Source organism: Oncorhynchus clarkii, chromosome 30, assembly GCF_045791955.1.
Source record: "Oncorhynchus clarkii lewisi isolate Uvic-CL-2024 chromosome 30, UVic_Ocla_1.0, whole genome shotgun sequence".
Lineage (NCBI taxonomy): Eukaryota > Metazoa > Chordata > Actinopteri > Salmoniformes > Salmonidae > Oncorhynchus > Oncorhynchus clarkii.
Window position 1 is genome coordinate 35903304 of NC_092176.1, and position 15050 is coordinate 35918353.

The 15050-nt window shown below is 42.4% G+C and overlaps 3 protein-coding genes across 8 annotated transcripts in view; 1 reads left to right on the forward strand and 2 right to left on the reverse strand.

The window, feature by feature from the left end:
- Window positions 1–410: 410 nt before the first annotated feature.
- On the reverse strand, window positions 411–8421 carry LOC139390038 (V-set and immunoglobulin domain-containing protein 10-like). Of its 2 annotated transcripts, none has more exons than XM_071137149.1 (9): window positions 8143–8421; window positions 7311–7622; window positions 4159–4464; window positions 3785–3933; window positions 3515–3665; window positions 2039–2323; window positions 1671–1784; window positions 1151–1309; window positions 411–769 (listed from the first exon to the last, which is right to left on the reverse strand). In XM_071137149.1, exons 2-9 carry the CDS (start codon window positions 7507–7509, stop codon window positions 690–692), a joined length of 1443 nt encoding a protein of 480 aa, XP_070993250.1. In that variant the 5' UTR covers window positions 7510–7622; window positions 8143–8421; the 3' UTR covers window positions 411–689. The 2 variants fall into 2 exon arrangements, with proteins under 2 accessions (XP_070993250.1, XP_070993249.1); XM_071137148.1 differs by lacking the exon at window positions 8143–8421 and adding an exon at window positions 7803–8122.
- A 128-nt stretch (window positions 8422–8549) lies between these two features.
- LOC139389297 (phosphatidylethanolamine binding protein 1) lies at window positions 8550–12559 on the forward strand. Its single transcript, XM_071135900.1, has 4 exons — window positions 8550–8775; window positions 10349–10458; window positions 11915–12015; window positions 12184–12559. The coding sequence occupies exons 1-4, from the start codon at window positions 8641–8643 to the stop codon at window positions 12399–12401; spliced, it is 564 nt and encodes a 187-aa protein (XP_070992001.1). The 5' UTR covers window positions 8550–8640; the 3' UTR covers window positions 12402–12559.
- A 286-nt stretch (window positions 12560–12845) lies between these two features.
- Window positions 12846–15050, reverse strand: part of LOC139389296 (serine/threonine-protein kinase TAO3-like) — a 137777-nt gene continuing 135572 nt past the window's right edge. For all 5 annotated transcript variants that reach the window (XM_071135896.1, XM_071135895.1, XM_071135899.1 and 2 more), the window contains one exon: window positions 12846–14323. In XM_071135896.1, coding sequence (XP_070991997.1) covers window positions 14162–14323 — 162 coding nt within the window. In that variant the 3' untranslated portion in view covers window positions 12846–14161. The remainder of the gene's footprint in view (window positions 14324–15050) is intronic.

Sequence of the window (15050 nt, forward strand, 5' to 3'; positions counted from 1 at the left end):
ATACACGTAAAAAAAATGTGGAGTAGAGCTTTATAGTTACGTGATGACGTGATGACGTCACGTATCTTCAAAAAATGAATCGCCAATCATCATTTATTCGAAAAAAATACAGCTTCCATCATTTGTCGTGTTAAAGTTTGATAAAAAAAATAATCCCGTCGAACGAATACAAAAGTTGTCAATCTAGAACATTTCTTCTATAGCTGCCTTTCCATTAAACATGTTGCAATGTTTTTTTTTAACATTGCTTGTCTAATAAACCTGGGTCAACGGAACCTGCCTACCGATTCTTCCGTTCTATTTCTATGGATTTAATCCTATCGAATCCATTTGTTAAAACTAGGCCCTGATAAGCCTACGCATTCAAACTTGAAAATTGTATATAAAAACAAGAGAGAGAACTACATCCCTGCCTTTTTTTATTTTATTTTTTAAAAACAGGTTTAATTTGGTGTTTGAGAAATACAAAATGTTACATTATTGTCAAATATGCAATTTAAATGAGGCTAATGGCAACCATTAATTGAAATAACCATGTTAAATATCACCCAATAAGCCTGAAGCGAAAACAAAACAAAGGTCAAATGGGTGGTAAAAAGCAAACCTATAAACTGTATCTACATACTGTACAAACCAACCACCAATCATTACACACACAACAAAATAGTTTTCTTAAAGTCTTACAACACCTAAAATGTGACAAGTTCATCGATATCTCTATCTTCTAGCTGTAATGGATGTTCAAGAATTTCTGCATCTTCGTGGTCAACTGAAAAAGAGATTGGTTACAGATTTGGGTTATAGTTGCATCTACAATATAAGATCAATACAAAACAGCAACATAACCGTTATATTTGAGTAATTTAGCAGATTCTTATCCAGAGCGACTTTTACGAGCAATTAGGGTTAAGTTCCTTGCTCAAGGGCACAGACAGATTTTTCATCTAGTCGGCTCTGGGATTCGAACCCAGCGCTCTTAACCGCTAGGCTACCTGCCGCCCAGTTACAGTTCTATCCACTGTGTATTACGGATACATGTGCAAATACAACATTGCCACATTATTAATATCAAATACACATTTAATATCAAATACACATTTTGAAAATACCCCCCCCCCCTACAACTTTGAAGCAGAAAATCATTCCTTACTGGATGGTATTGTGTGTATCTCTACAAGTGTAGTATTGTGTCCGTTGGTCAGAGGCAGAGGTGGCAGTCTGGGTATAGCTTCATGAAACACCTCCTCTTCATCTGCCTCTACCAGGCTCAACACATCTCCTCTCTCCCCCATTTGCTCAAATCCATTACCTGTAATAAAAAAAATGTATATTTAGATTTCAAAGTAGGTAGTTAGTATTTGCATATATCTTTTAGCAATTCGGTAACTTCACAAGTCAGTTATCATCAAAGTATATCTTATATTATCTTAGGTGATGGGGGTCATATTATCCATTGCCTTTCATGAAATTATACAAAAATAACCAGGGGTACAACTTTGGTTTTAGGGGGGGGGGGGCATAACTATTATTTTTAGTTATGTCCCCGTCCCCAGTGAAAATTGCACCCCTGAAAATAACAAAGGCAGATAATCTGATATGGCACGGGCAGTTACAAAGTTTAAGCCCTATCAACAAAAGGAACATTATAATGCATGGGAAAAAGATCTTACCCAGGCATATTCGGTCACGGTTGGAGTATATTGTTTTAGCAATAACAATCCCAGATCCTACTATCAAAATAGCTAGGAATATCCCTATGATTGCTCCAGTGTATTGAGAGGTGGCTGTGGAAACAAAACAACATTAGACATGATTAAGTAAAAAAAAGTAAAGTCACTAAAGAGAAATGAATGTACAATAATCTAAAGAGTCTTGTTAGAAGCTAACAGGGAGAGGCAACAGGTTTAGCGACATTCCAGGGAAGGTGTTGCCTTGCTACCTTTCTGCACCTGTAAGATCATCAACATAGATTATCACAAGGACCAGATGGAGTCTGCAGAGATATCCAATCTGTAAACACACACCTCTCTGAACTAACCTTCAACTGTTAAATAGATCTCCAACTCGCGGACCATCAGTGGGTTCTCGCTCCTGCAGAAGTAGAAGCCCTCGTCCTGCTTGGTGATGTTGACTATAGTGAGGGTGAAGGTGGGGCCCTGCTCTGACAGGACGTACTTAGGGCCGGAGACTACGTCCTCCTGCTGGGCTGTCCTCTGCCAGCTGGTGAGGGCTGGAGGCAGGGAGTTGGACTCTGTACACGTTAATGTCACGTTGGTTCCTTCTACCGCTGTGACTAGTGGTTCCCCTTCAGGATAGGGGGACTCTAGGGGACAAGGAGGGAGACAGGGGTTTAGACTGGGTTAGTGATAGATACACATCTAGCTAGATATCCTTCTTTACAGGTATGCACACAATCACACAAACTGCGTTGGGTGTGAAATGGGAAAAGTATAGCCTGGTAAGAGGTGTAGGTAACACATTATTTTTGTTCTTCCTCATTGTTTGAGTCATCTTGCCTGGTGCTCAGAAACGCTGATAAATTACTTCAAAATATCTCGCCTTTCTGGAATCACAAAGACAGCTCCCTCCTTTGCAGGTTTCTTTTGGAATCAGACCAGGTGTGCCACAGCCACTGGGTGTTTCACACATTACTAATATTCTATGAGCTTTGTACAGTTGTGGAAACCATTCAGTTGGTTAAAAGCTGAAAGTAAATAAGAGACAGACGAGATGTCTCTTTTAGTAATTACCCAACATCATCGTATCAATAAATTGGCCAATGGTAGGGTGTCCCAATAAAGCACCCTGAACTGAAAGGGGATACCTAGTCAGTTGTACAACAGAAAGGGGGATACCTAGTCAGTTGTACAACAGAAAGGAAAGGGGGATAACCTAGTCAGTTGTACAATAGAAAGGAAAGGTGGGATACCTAGTCAGTTGTACAACAGAAAGGGGGATACCTAGTCAGTTGTACAACAGAAAGGGGGATACCTAGTCAGTTGTACAACAGAAAGGGGGGTACCTAGTCAGTTGTACAACAGAAAGGGGGGTACCTAGTCAGTTGTACAACAGAAAGGAGGGATACCTAGTCAGTTGTACAACAGAAAGGAGAGGGGGATACCTAGTCAGTTGTACAACAGAAAGGAGAGGGGGATACCTAGTCAGTTATACAACAGAAAGGAAAGGGGGATACCTAGTCAGTTGTACAACAGAAATGAAAGGGGGATACCTAGTCAGTTATACAACAGAAAGGAGAGGGGGATACCTAGTCAGTTGTACAATTGAATGCAGAACTGATATTGACACGTTTCGGGGCATCTATGTACAGTTGCAATATAGAAACCATAAAGCTGAATGCAAACAAAAGGCATATCAGATGTTGGCTGGGTGTGCATCCCAAATGGCACCCTATTGCCTATATAGTACACTTATTTACCTATGGGTCCTGTTCAGAAGTAGTGCACTATATAGGGAAGTGTTCCATTCACTACATTTGCGGTAGTCTCTCACTTACTCAGGGTGAAGGAGCAGAACTTATCCTCTCCTGGACTTATCGTAGGGTGATGCCCATTACACTTCAGCATCTGCCCATCGAACAACAATGACCTGTTCAGATTCACCACCAGATTATCTGTCTCCTCCGACTCCATCAGTTGTCCAGCCACCTAAAAGAACCACAAAGGAAATAATTGAGGATAACACACACACACACAAAAATGTTTTATATATATTTTAAAAGCATGTATCCAATGAAGTAATGTTTTAACCCCCACAAAACAAACACCTGCTTCCCATGGCTCCCTGACGTCTGATGCTTCTCCCCCCAGAATAACGTGGGAGAGGGGTAGCCTCCAAACCAGCTACAGCTGAATTGGACATGGGACAGATCCTTCCCTGCGTTCCACAGACACTCTGGGTGCCTCTCTGGGGAATCTAAAGGAGAAAGATGGATGCTCTTTACAGTATAGAATTGATGAGGTATTTGGGTTATTACACAACAATAAGATAGGTACACAAGTCATTTGAACAAGCACCACTGGCCACTGTATCTGATAGGTATCTATTAGGAGCTTAGGATATATACCGATATTCAAATTGTCACTAATCAACCACTATCAGAGACCATTAAGTCTGTTTCCCTTATAGTCAGTCACCTACAGTATACAAGCAGCTCTGTGCTAGAGCCAGCAGCCTTCTGGGAGATTGAGTTCTGGGCTCTGCAGCTGTAGTTCCCCTGAGCTGTGGGCTGAACATCCTCTATCCTGAAGTCCAGCCACGACCCACTGCCCACCGCCAGAGAGTCATTACTGGACGCCACACCCTGAAACCCCCAGGACAGGCTCTGGGAGGGGTAGGACAAGCTGGAGCAGTTGAATGACACCGTGGAACCCCTGACAACAAAGAGGGTTCCGTTGGAAAGAGGCGTGGCTGGCTGGATGTCTATGATGCTATTGTCAGGACCACCTGCAAGAAGTAAACATGATATACTTTACTATAGTGTTGCCAAAGAAGGCAGACATTTTCCACTTCAAATCAAATCAAATTTTTATTTGTCACATACACATGGTTAGCAGATGTTAATGCGAGTGTAGCGAAATGCTTGTGCTTCTAGTTCCGACAATGCAGTAATAACAAGTAATCTAACTAACAATTCCAAAACTACTGTCTTGTACACAGTGTAAGGGGATAAAGAATATGTACATAAGGATATATGAATGAGTGATGGTACAGAGCAGCATAGGCAAGATACAGTAGATGGTATTGAGTACAGTATGTACAAATGAGATGAGTATGTAAACAAAGTGGCATAGTTTAAAGTGGCTAGTGATACATGTATTACATAAGGATACAGCCGATGATATAGAGTACAGTATATACGTATGCATATGAGATGAATAATGTAGGGTAAGTAACATTATATAAGGTAGCATTGTTTAAAGTGGCTAGTGATATATTTACATCATTTCCCATCAATTCCCATTATTAAAGTGGCTGGAGTTGAGTCAGTGTCAGTGTGTTGGCAGCAGCCACTCAGTGTTAGTGGTGGCTGTTTAACAGTCTGATGGCCTTGAGATAGAAGCTGTTTTTCAGTCTCTCGGTCCCAGCTTTGATGCACCTGTACTGACCTCGCCTTCTGGATGATAGCGGGGTGAACAGGCAGTGGCTCGGGTGGTTGATGTCCTTGATGATCTTTATGGCCTTCCTGTGACATCGGGTGGTGTAGGTGTCCTGGAGGGCAGGTAGTTTGCCCCCGGTGATGCGTTGTGCAGACCTCACTACCCTCTGGAGAGCCTTACGGTTGAGGGCAGTGCAGTTGCCATACCAGGCGGTGATACAGCCCGCCAGGATGCTCTCGATTGTGCATCTGTAGAAGTTTGTGAGTGCTTTTGGTGACAAGCCGAATTTCTTCAGCCTCCTGAGGTTGAAGAGGCGCTGCTGCGCCTTCTTCACGATGCTGTCTGTGTGAGTGGACCAATTCAGTTTGTCTGTGATGTGTATGCCGAGGAACTTAAAACTTGCTACCCTCTCCACTACTGTTCCATCGATGTGGATAGGGGGGTGTTCCCTCTGCTGTTTCCTGAAGTCCACAATCATCTCCTTAGTTTTGTTGACGTTGAGTGTGAGGTTATTTTCCTGACACCACACTCCGAGGGCCCTCACCTCCTCCCTGTAGGCCGTCTCGTCGTTGTTGGTAATCAAGCCTACCACTGTTGTGTCGTCCGCAAACTTGATGATTGAGTTGGAGGCGTGCGTGGCCACGCAGTCGTGGGTGAACAGGGAGTACAGGAGAGGGCTCAGAACGCACCCTTGTGGGGCCCCAGTGTTGAGGATCAGCGGGGAGGAGATGTTGTTGCCTACCCTCACAACCTGGGGGCGGCCCGTCAGGAAGTCCAGTACCCAGTTGCACAGGGCGGGGTCGAGACCCAGGGTCTCGAGCTTGATGACGAGCTTGGAGGGTACTATGGTGTTGAATGCCGAGCTGTAGTCGATGAACAGCATTCTCACATAGGTATTCCTCTTGTCCAGATGGGTTAGGGCAGTGTGCAGTGTGGTTGAGATTGCATCGTCTGTGGACCTATTTGGGCGGTAAGCAAATTGGAGTGGGTCTAGGGTGTCAGGTAGGGTGGAGGTGATATGGTCCTTGACTAGTCTCTCAAAGCACTTCATGATGACGGATGTGAGTGCTACGGGGCGGTAGTCGTTTAGCTCAGTTACCTTAGCTTTCTTGGGAACAGGAACAATGGTGGCCCTCTTGAAGCATGTGGGAACAGCAGACTGGTATAGGGATTGATTGAATATGTCCGTAAACACACCGGCCAGCTGGTCTGCGCATGCTCTGAGGGCGCGGCTGGGGATGCCGTCTGGGCCTGCAGCCTTGCGAGGGTTAACACGTTTAAATGTCTTACTCACCTCGGCTGCAGTGAAGGAGAGACCGCATGTTTTCGTTGCAGGCCGTGTCAGTGGCACTGTATTGTCCTCAAAGCGGGCAAAAAAGTTATTTAGTCTGCCTGGAAGCAAGACATCCTGGTCCGTGACTGGGCTGGATTTCTTCCTGTAGTCCGTGATTGACTGTAGACCCTGCCACATGCCTCTTGTGTCTGAGCCGTTGAATTGAGATTCTACTTTGTCTCTGTACTGGCGCTTAGCTTGTTTGATAGCCTTGCGGAGGAAATAGCTGCACTGTTTGTATTCGGTCATGTTACCAGACACCTTGCCCTGATTAAAAGCAGTGGTTCGCGCTTTCAGTTTCACACGAATGCTGCCATCAATCCACGGTTTCTGGTTAGGGAATGTTTTAATCGTTGCTATGGGAACGACATCTTCAACGCACGTTCTAATGAACTCGCACACCGAATCAGCGTATTCGTCAATGTTGTTATCTGACGCAATACGAAACACTTGTATACTGTGAGGACGGTTTTCAACAATCAAGCCTTGTTACAACCCAAGGCACCCATCTTTCATTATTGAGCAATGTGGACTGATTCCATAACATACACAACGTTTGTAAAAAAAATTATACAGTCCCATTCCATCCATCCATCATATACTACATAATGGTCAAGGTAACACTGCAGTACCCCTCTGATCATGATTGTTCAAATGCCTACAAAACACACAGGCTACTACAGCATGTGCTATGAAACCAGCCCCAGCACCAAATAATCCGGAATAACCAGTTTCAAGGCAATAATTGTTCAAAATAATTTCTAGGGCAACTGCCAGGGCAATTGACCAAGTACAGTATCTGCAAGTCATTATATGAAGGACATCAACACACATTGTTATGATAGAACACAGATACTTACTGACTATTTGCAATGTGAGACTTGTTTGAGTTTTGTTGTTATGGGGTAAAGAATCACAGAGATAGGTCCCCTCATCTGATAGATTAATTTTGTTGATGTACAAGCTTTGATTGTACAGTATGGTCAGGTGCCCTTCACTTGGGGATATTGGAATTATAATGGAATGATTGTGTTCAATGGTAAACTGGCCATTCGTCATCCATCGCGTGAATGAGGGGGTCACATTGGTCGCAGTGTTCCAACATGGAAGTATAATATTCTCTCCCAGTGTTCCAGCTACAGTAGTTTCATCCGAGCGCCCGTTTGCTGCAACTTTCATAAAAACAATGAGCACGATAATTTAAGACAAGAGACGCGATTCAAAAAATTGCTTATAAAAGTGAACAGTAGGCCTATATAGATCAAAACGTCAGACCTAATATAACTAATTTCACTGTCTAGGCTAAAAACAATGGATTATATTCCATAAACATGTCACAAGTGGACACTCACCGGTCTGATGCATGACCTGAAGAAAAATTGCAACTGCGAAGCCATTCATAATTATTCCTCCTACTGTATAGCATATATACTCTGATTTATCGTTAGACAAATGCTTTGGTTGCCAACCTCTGTCTGACTACCTGTTGTGCATGCGGTGACACAACACACCTCTACACCTAGTTTACATAACTGGTTAGAGTAACTGATATAGGAATTATGAGCCACAATAATTCAATATTTTTTCTTCTCCATGGAACTGCCACATGCTATAATTGTTCAGCCATTTGGCTACCTGGCTGTTTACTCGCGGGCGTTTATCCGGAAACTTCAAACCACACCCAACACTTACCTTCTTAAAGGTGCAGCAGGGGATTTCTAGTTTATTGACAGTTAATACCGCTGTCACCGCGCTGATCAACGAGGCGGGTTACCCAAGTTCACTGAGAAGGTGACAGACAGCCTATTATCTCTTTCTCTAGAGTGAAATCTAACTCAGGGAAAACTAACACAAAAGTGTCTGAAATGTAGGTAATTTATATATATGTTTCTAAATCTTAAAGACACAATGTAGCTTTATCAGCAAAACGTGACAATTCGAGTAGGAGTGGACCTTGGTCATGAAAAGAACATTCTAGAAAGATAAATTCGCGTCATTGGGCAGTAAAGTGAGGGATTGACAGAACCTTAGGCCAATCACAAGTGCTAACTGCAGAGCTAGACGTACTGTGATTGGCCTAAACGCAATGCATAGTCGGGACTCTGAGCCCTGCCTGTGCCTGCCCCCTTGTGTTTTTGTGCAGAATAAGTCAAAGCAGCTCCTGTTTGCAGCTCTCCGGAATCAGTCAAAATGCCGGTAGATTTAAGCCAGTGGACAGGGAATCTTGCCCTAACAGAGGTGGATGAGAAGCCTGCACAGACCCTCCATGTCAAGTATGGCTCTCTTGAAATCGACGAGTTGGGCAAAGTGCTCACGCCAACACAGGTACTGTCAAAGACGAACGAGTATTTATTTTAGAACTAAACCAAGATAGACCATGCCTGTCTTTTCCAATGGGACCAAAGTGGGCAAAACAAGTAAATGAACAAAGTAAATGAGTATTCAGAAATGAACATTGTGTAGCTGTGATAACTGCAACGCCCTTTTTGTGCCACACTCGTTTATTTTACAATTGTGTTCTGTGAGCAATGCCCTAGATTTGTTCATGCCGACTCCATTAAAAAGTACTCTCTATCCCTATGATCAGTCAAACAAAACAGCTAATCGTGTTTGGTTTATGTTCTTTAGTCGCTGACCTTTCTCCAACACTGTGGTGTACACTGTTCGATTGAGTTACTCGCCGTTGCATCGGCGTTCATCTTTGACATAACTAACGATTTAGCGAATATTTTTTAAAATAACTAAACCAAGATAGACCACGCCTGTCGTTTCCAATGGGAACAAACGAGTCATAGTGGGCTGAGCCAAACACGAGCTAATGCGATCCTATTGGCGCGTTCTAGCCTGTATCTGCGCCGCCTATCTGAGGTGCGCCTGTGCAATAACTGAATTCGCCTTTGCACTCCTATACGCGATATATACACACACTTTTGGAAAGGGTAAAGTCTACAACTTAGTCCACAACATATTATAGTTGGGAACAGAGAACTGTATTGAGAACAAATGTTTAATTGGTGCGAAAATGTGCAGAATGTCATCCAAAATCCATATCGTTCCATCTTCTCCGGCCAGCGTGCTTCCTTTCACTACATATTTGGTAGTGAGCGGAAACGCCAAGCGGATGCTTCACATTCATACATCCGGTAAAATATCTCATTGTTCTGTGGAGTTAGCTTGCAAACTAGCTACTGTCTCGAATATAATTCAGAGTTGTAGGGTTAACAGCACGTGCTCACGATTATGCTCAATAGATAGTAGTTGATACATTACATGAAATAAGCTCATTTAAAAAAATGTTATTGATTGGTAGCAGAATAGCCATATTGATTGCTAGCTAGCTAGAATTTGCAAGACCAGGTTTATTTGCAAAAATGTGACACAATGCACAAAACCGTGTCAGTGTGCAATAATGTTCGTCTTGCTTAGACTGCATAAGAGGTCTGCATATGGTCAGACCGACCATACACTGACTGTCTGCACTGCAGAGAAGAGGGTTGGGCAATGACTATGGTAATCAGCACTCTCTTAGTGAAGGATTTTTGGCCTAACTCAAATTAACATAATTATCCACAGTTCGTTCAATCGAATATCCTTAATACATTAAACTGATTTTTTTGCTTATTGTTTGTTATACCAACTATATCAACTGTGGTTTGTATTTGTGATAGCAACCATTTTTATTGGTCAAATACATTTGATTACCAGATGTTAATGCGAGTGTAGTGGAATGCTTGTATTGTGATACCATCCTTGACTTGTGAAAGTATTTTTGGCTTGTAGGGTGTTTGTTCGCGATACCAACTATATTGACCACTGCTTGTGTGAATTATTACCAAAATGGGATGGGCTTGAAATTTATTGAGACCAACTACATTCCCCTTGGTTTGTTTCTTCACAGGTGCAGAGCCGTCCCACCTCTATAGAGTGGGAGGGGTGTGACTCCACAAAGCTGTACACCCTGGCCATGACCGACCCCGACGCACCCAGCAGGAAAGACCCCAAATTTGGGTGGGCTGCCGTAGGGCTGGGCGATATATCAAATTAGTTTTGGCACAATATTCTAAATGCATGCTTCTGCGGAATCACACTTACTATTGTGTTTGAGTGTCTTTTTTTGGGGGGGGGGGTCTAACCCCTTTGCTTCTTCTGTGCTGTGTGCACCTTCCCATTTTTCTCTCTCACTCACACACACACTTACAACAACAAAGCTGAGAGATCACTTCTTTGTCTCTGACAAGTGGTTTCAACTTGCTGTTTGAGGTTTGGTCCAACAGAATGGGTCACATGGACACCAACACATATAATAGAGAAGTTAACCTTTCTCATGATACCCTTTTTTATGTCTCAACTCCTCAGATGATGTGCAGAGCAGACGACTGAAACATCACGACTGTTGTATACATGTGCAGTAAGCATTAAACACTATCTAAGGATTTGGTATCTTAATATCAACATTTGCTTAAATTTTACACAAATGTCCTGAAAAAAAGAGTTGAAGGAACTGAAAGCAGCACCAAGAAGATGAGAAGGATCAGTTTGTTGGGCTTAGTTTTTGCACAGTTTTAACCAATTATTAACCTTGATCATTGAGCAACACAACATTATTCACTTATCGTCGTGCTCGTTCTGTCTTCTCCCTCTGGTTTCTGCTTAGTCACACTACAAGTGCCATCACTGCACAAGAAACAGGAACACTGACATTGTATTGTTATTCTTTAAAAGAAAGCCTAGGAAGTTGTCCAGCATTTTGTCATTTGTGACAAATTTACTGACTTGCCTAGTTAAAAGAAAAGGATTGGGGGCCCATTTGTCATTAGACTAGCACTGGGTTTTGGTAACTCGTTCTCATTCTGAGAAATTAGTTAGTCACTTAATATCAACATCTGGGGGAAAAAATGGACAAGCTAGCATGCTGTTCAAACATCGAAGGGTGTGTTCATAATGCTTAAACTGTTCTACCTTGTTACTAGCAGATAGATCCAAGTTGGCTGGCTACTCACTAGCATGTGGGCTTTTGCTTGACATTGTTTGAGACCTGGGTTAATTTTTGATAAATGACTGACTTATAGCAGGCGTTAAGAGTGAATGTGCATTATGCATTGTTCTGGTAAATTGCATTTTCATAGACTTGACAACCAGATCAGTGATTATTGGGGATAAAAAGTAGATTTAGCTATTTTGATCAAATTAGTGGGTCTTTTGGCGTGGAGGCTTGACCTTTTTAATTGTACAATAAAAGCTTATTGAGAACAAATTATGTGAATATATCAAGATTATTTTTTCGGGCCATATCGCTCAGCCCTAGGCTGCAACTCCCTTTTTATTGGCTCTCTGATCGATTATTCAAAGCGTTGCTTGACCTTTTCACCCCTTGATGATTTCTGAAGCCAACAGATTGTGTTATCGATAATCTTATTTCTTAAATGTTTTCTTGGATGTTGGATAACCATATTTTTTTTTGAAGGGAGTGGCATCACTTTCTGGTGGTGAACATGAAGGGAAACGATGTATCCAGTGGATGTGTCATGTCCGACTACGTTGGGTCTGGCCCTCCAAAAGGCACTGGTAACCTTATCCAATGATTTGGAGCGACTTCTATTCCTCTAGGAATTTCTGAAACTTGAATGTGTATGTATTATTGGACATGTGGTGCATTGCTTCACATAGCCTTTGCACTTCCTCCCTCATTGACCACGTGACATCTTTGTTCCTGTCTCTGTGTGTGTGTCCCAGGTCTCCACAGGTATGTGTGGCTGGTCTATGAGCAGTCCGGAAACCTCTCCTGTACGGAGCCCGTCCTCACCAACTGCTGTGGAGACAACCGCGGCAAGTTCAAGATCCAAGAATTCCGCCAGAAATACGGACTGGGAGTTCCCATGGCTGGAACCTGCTATCAGGCAGAATGGGATAATTATGTCCCTAAACTCTATGAGCAACTGGCTGGAAAATAAACAAAGGAGTATTCAGAAATTAACATTATGCAGGAACCACAATGCCTTTTTTTTGCCACACTGATTTATTTTACAATTGTATTATGTGAGCAATGCCCTAGAGTTGTTCATGCTGACTCATTAAAAAGTCATCTCTCTATCACCATGATCAAACAAAACGGCTAATCTTGTTTGGTTTACAATCTTTAGTCGCTGACCGTTCTCCAACACTGTTTGAATGAGTTACTCTATGGTTGCATCAGTTATTTTTGTAGACACTGGCGATAATGAAAATGTGGTGGAGTGCTCCTTTAACACAACCTGGCCCTGCATAAACCGTTCAGTGGTGGACCTTGAATGTGGCCAAGATGTCACCATATTATTAGGGAGCATCAGCAAACTCAAATCCATGACTACCTGTATACAGCAAATCATGTATTTCAGTTAAAAATCCAATGACAGAAGTTGTGTGATGAGCACTTTATTTACAAATATAATTAAAAGCTCTGACAGATTCATGCTTTCTCGTAATCCTGGAAAATGAAATGAAAGTGCATGCAAAGATAAAGCATTTATTTACTGATCTGGTTGATAAGAAAATACTTCGCAGCTTTTAAAGCAAAAAGAATGACGAATTTCAAGAAACACATTGAGCGATCGAGTCGACTTACTGAAGGAAGAGGAGTAATCGTCCATTAAAAAAGAAATATTTGAATAGCAATTAAAATACGAAAATAAGTAAAAGCTCTACATAAATTGTTCTATACACAAAATACATGTCCCTCCCCCTGCGACAAAGCCCTTTGTGCTACCTGGGAGTAGGGATTCACATGGGCGCCGTCTCAAATCACACCCCTATTGCCCTAGAAGTACTGCACTACATAGGGAATAGTGTGCAATTCCAGACGTAACCATGTAATATTCACATTACATGCCAGTGCAGAGAATCAGGAGTACCAGGGTGCATTGCAAGTCTCTCTCCTCAGTGTCCCTCCCAAGTCAAGTTTATAATCAAACTGATTCACGTACCAAATATGTACATTATGACTTAAAACATTTGCTTAACATTTTTTACATAAAAATGTCCTGATGAATATAAATCTAAAAAAAGAGTTGAAGGATCAGTTTGTTTTTGGGCTTGAAGTTTTGCACAGTTTTAACCAATTATTAACCTCTAATGCGTGATCATTGAGCAACACAACATTATTCACTTATCGTCGTGCTCGTTCTGTCTTCTTCTCCCTCTCTGGTTTCTGCTTAGTCACACTACAAGTGCCATCACTGCACAAGAAACAGGAACACTGACATTGTTATTCTTTAAAAGAAAGAAAGCCTAGGAAGTTGTCTAGCATTTTTTGTCATCTTGTGACGAATTTACTGACTTACCTAGTAAAAAAAAAAAAAAGAAAGTACCACGAGATTGGGGGCCCCGTTGGCATTAGACTAGCACTGGGTTGGTGTGTGTGTGTGTGAGAATCAGTGACTAAAGACCCCAACTGGTCAAACCAGACCAGGTCAGCGGGATGAGGAGGGTCAGACCAAAGGATGAAGATCGAGAGACAGAGGCCACGAGGAGATTACCAGCGCTGGTCTAGTCATCCTTGGGGGGGGGGGGGGGGTTCCAGGTTACCCGGGCTGGTCATCTGTAGTCATCCTTGGGGGTCCAGGGTTACCAGGACTGGTCCTCTGTAGTCATCCTTGGGGGTCCAGGAGCCCAGGTTACCAGGGATGGTCTAGTCATCTGTAGTCATCCTTGGGGGGGTCCAGGTTACCAGGGCTGGTCATCTGTAGTCATCCTTGGGGGGGTCCAGGGCCCCCAGGTTACCAAAGCCCAGACGGAGACTCTCCATGTCGAACATGTCAATCTCTCTTGACTGGCGCTCCAGTAGGTGCTTGATCCTCTCTGTACGCTCCTTCTGAAGGGAAGCCAGCTCCTCTTCAATCTACAAAACAACAACTTAGTTCATTAAACTATCGGAAGCAAGAATATTTGGAATCACAACATACTGAAGGTAAGATATGAATGAGTACTGCTGAGTTTGACCTGCAACAGCTTCTCGTTCAGGTTTTTGCTTTTTTGCTCAAGCTAGTCTAGGGGATTGATTTGAAATTCAACTTGATTCTATATAACCACTCCATTGTCAGCAAAGTACAGACATAAATACACCTGCACTAGTACAGACATAAATACACCTGCACTAGTACAGACAGAAATACACCTGCACTAGTACAGACATAAATACACCTGCACTAGTACAGACAGAAATACACCTGCACTATTGCAGACATAAATACACCTGCACTATTGCAGACATAAATACACCTGCACTAGTACAGACATAAATACACCTGTACTAGTACAGACATAAATACACCTGCACTATTGCAGACATAAATACACCTGCACTAGTACAGACATAAATACACCTGCACTATTGCAGACATAAATACACCTGTACTAGTACAGACATAAATACACCTGCACTATTGCAGACATAAATACACCTGCACTATTGCAGACATAAATACACCTGTACTAGTACAGACATAAATACACCTGTACTAGTACAGACATAAATACACCTGTACTAGTACAGACATAAATACACCTGCACTATTGCAGACATAAATACACCTGTACTAGTACAGACATAAATACACCTGTACTAG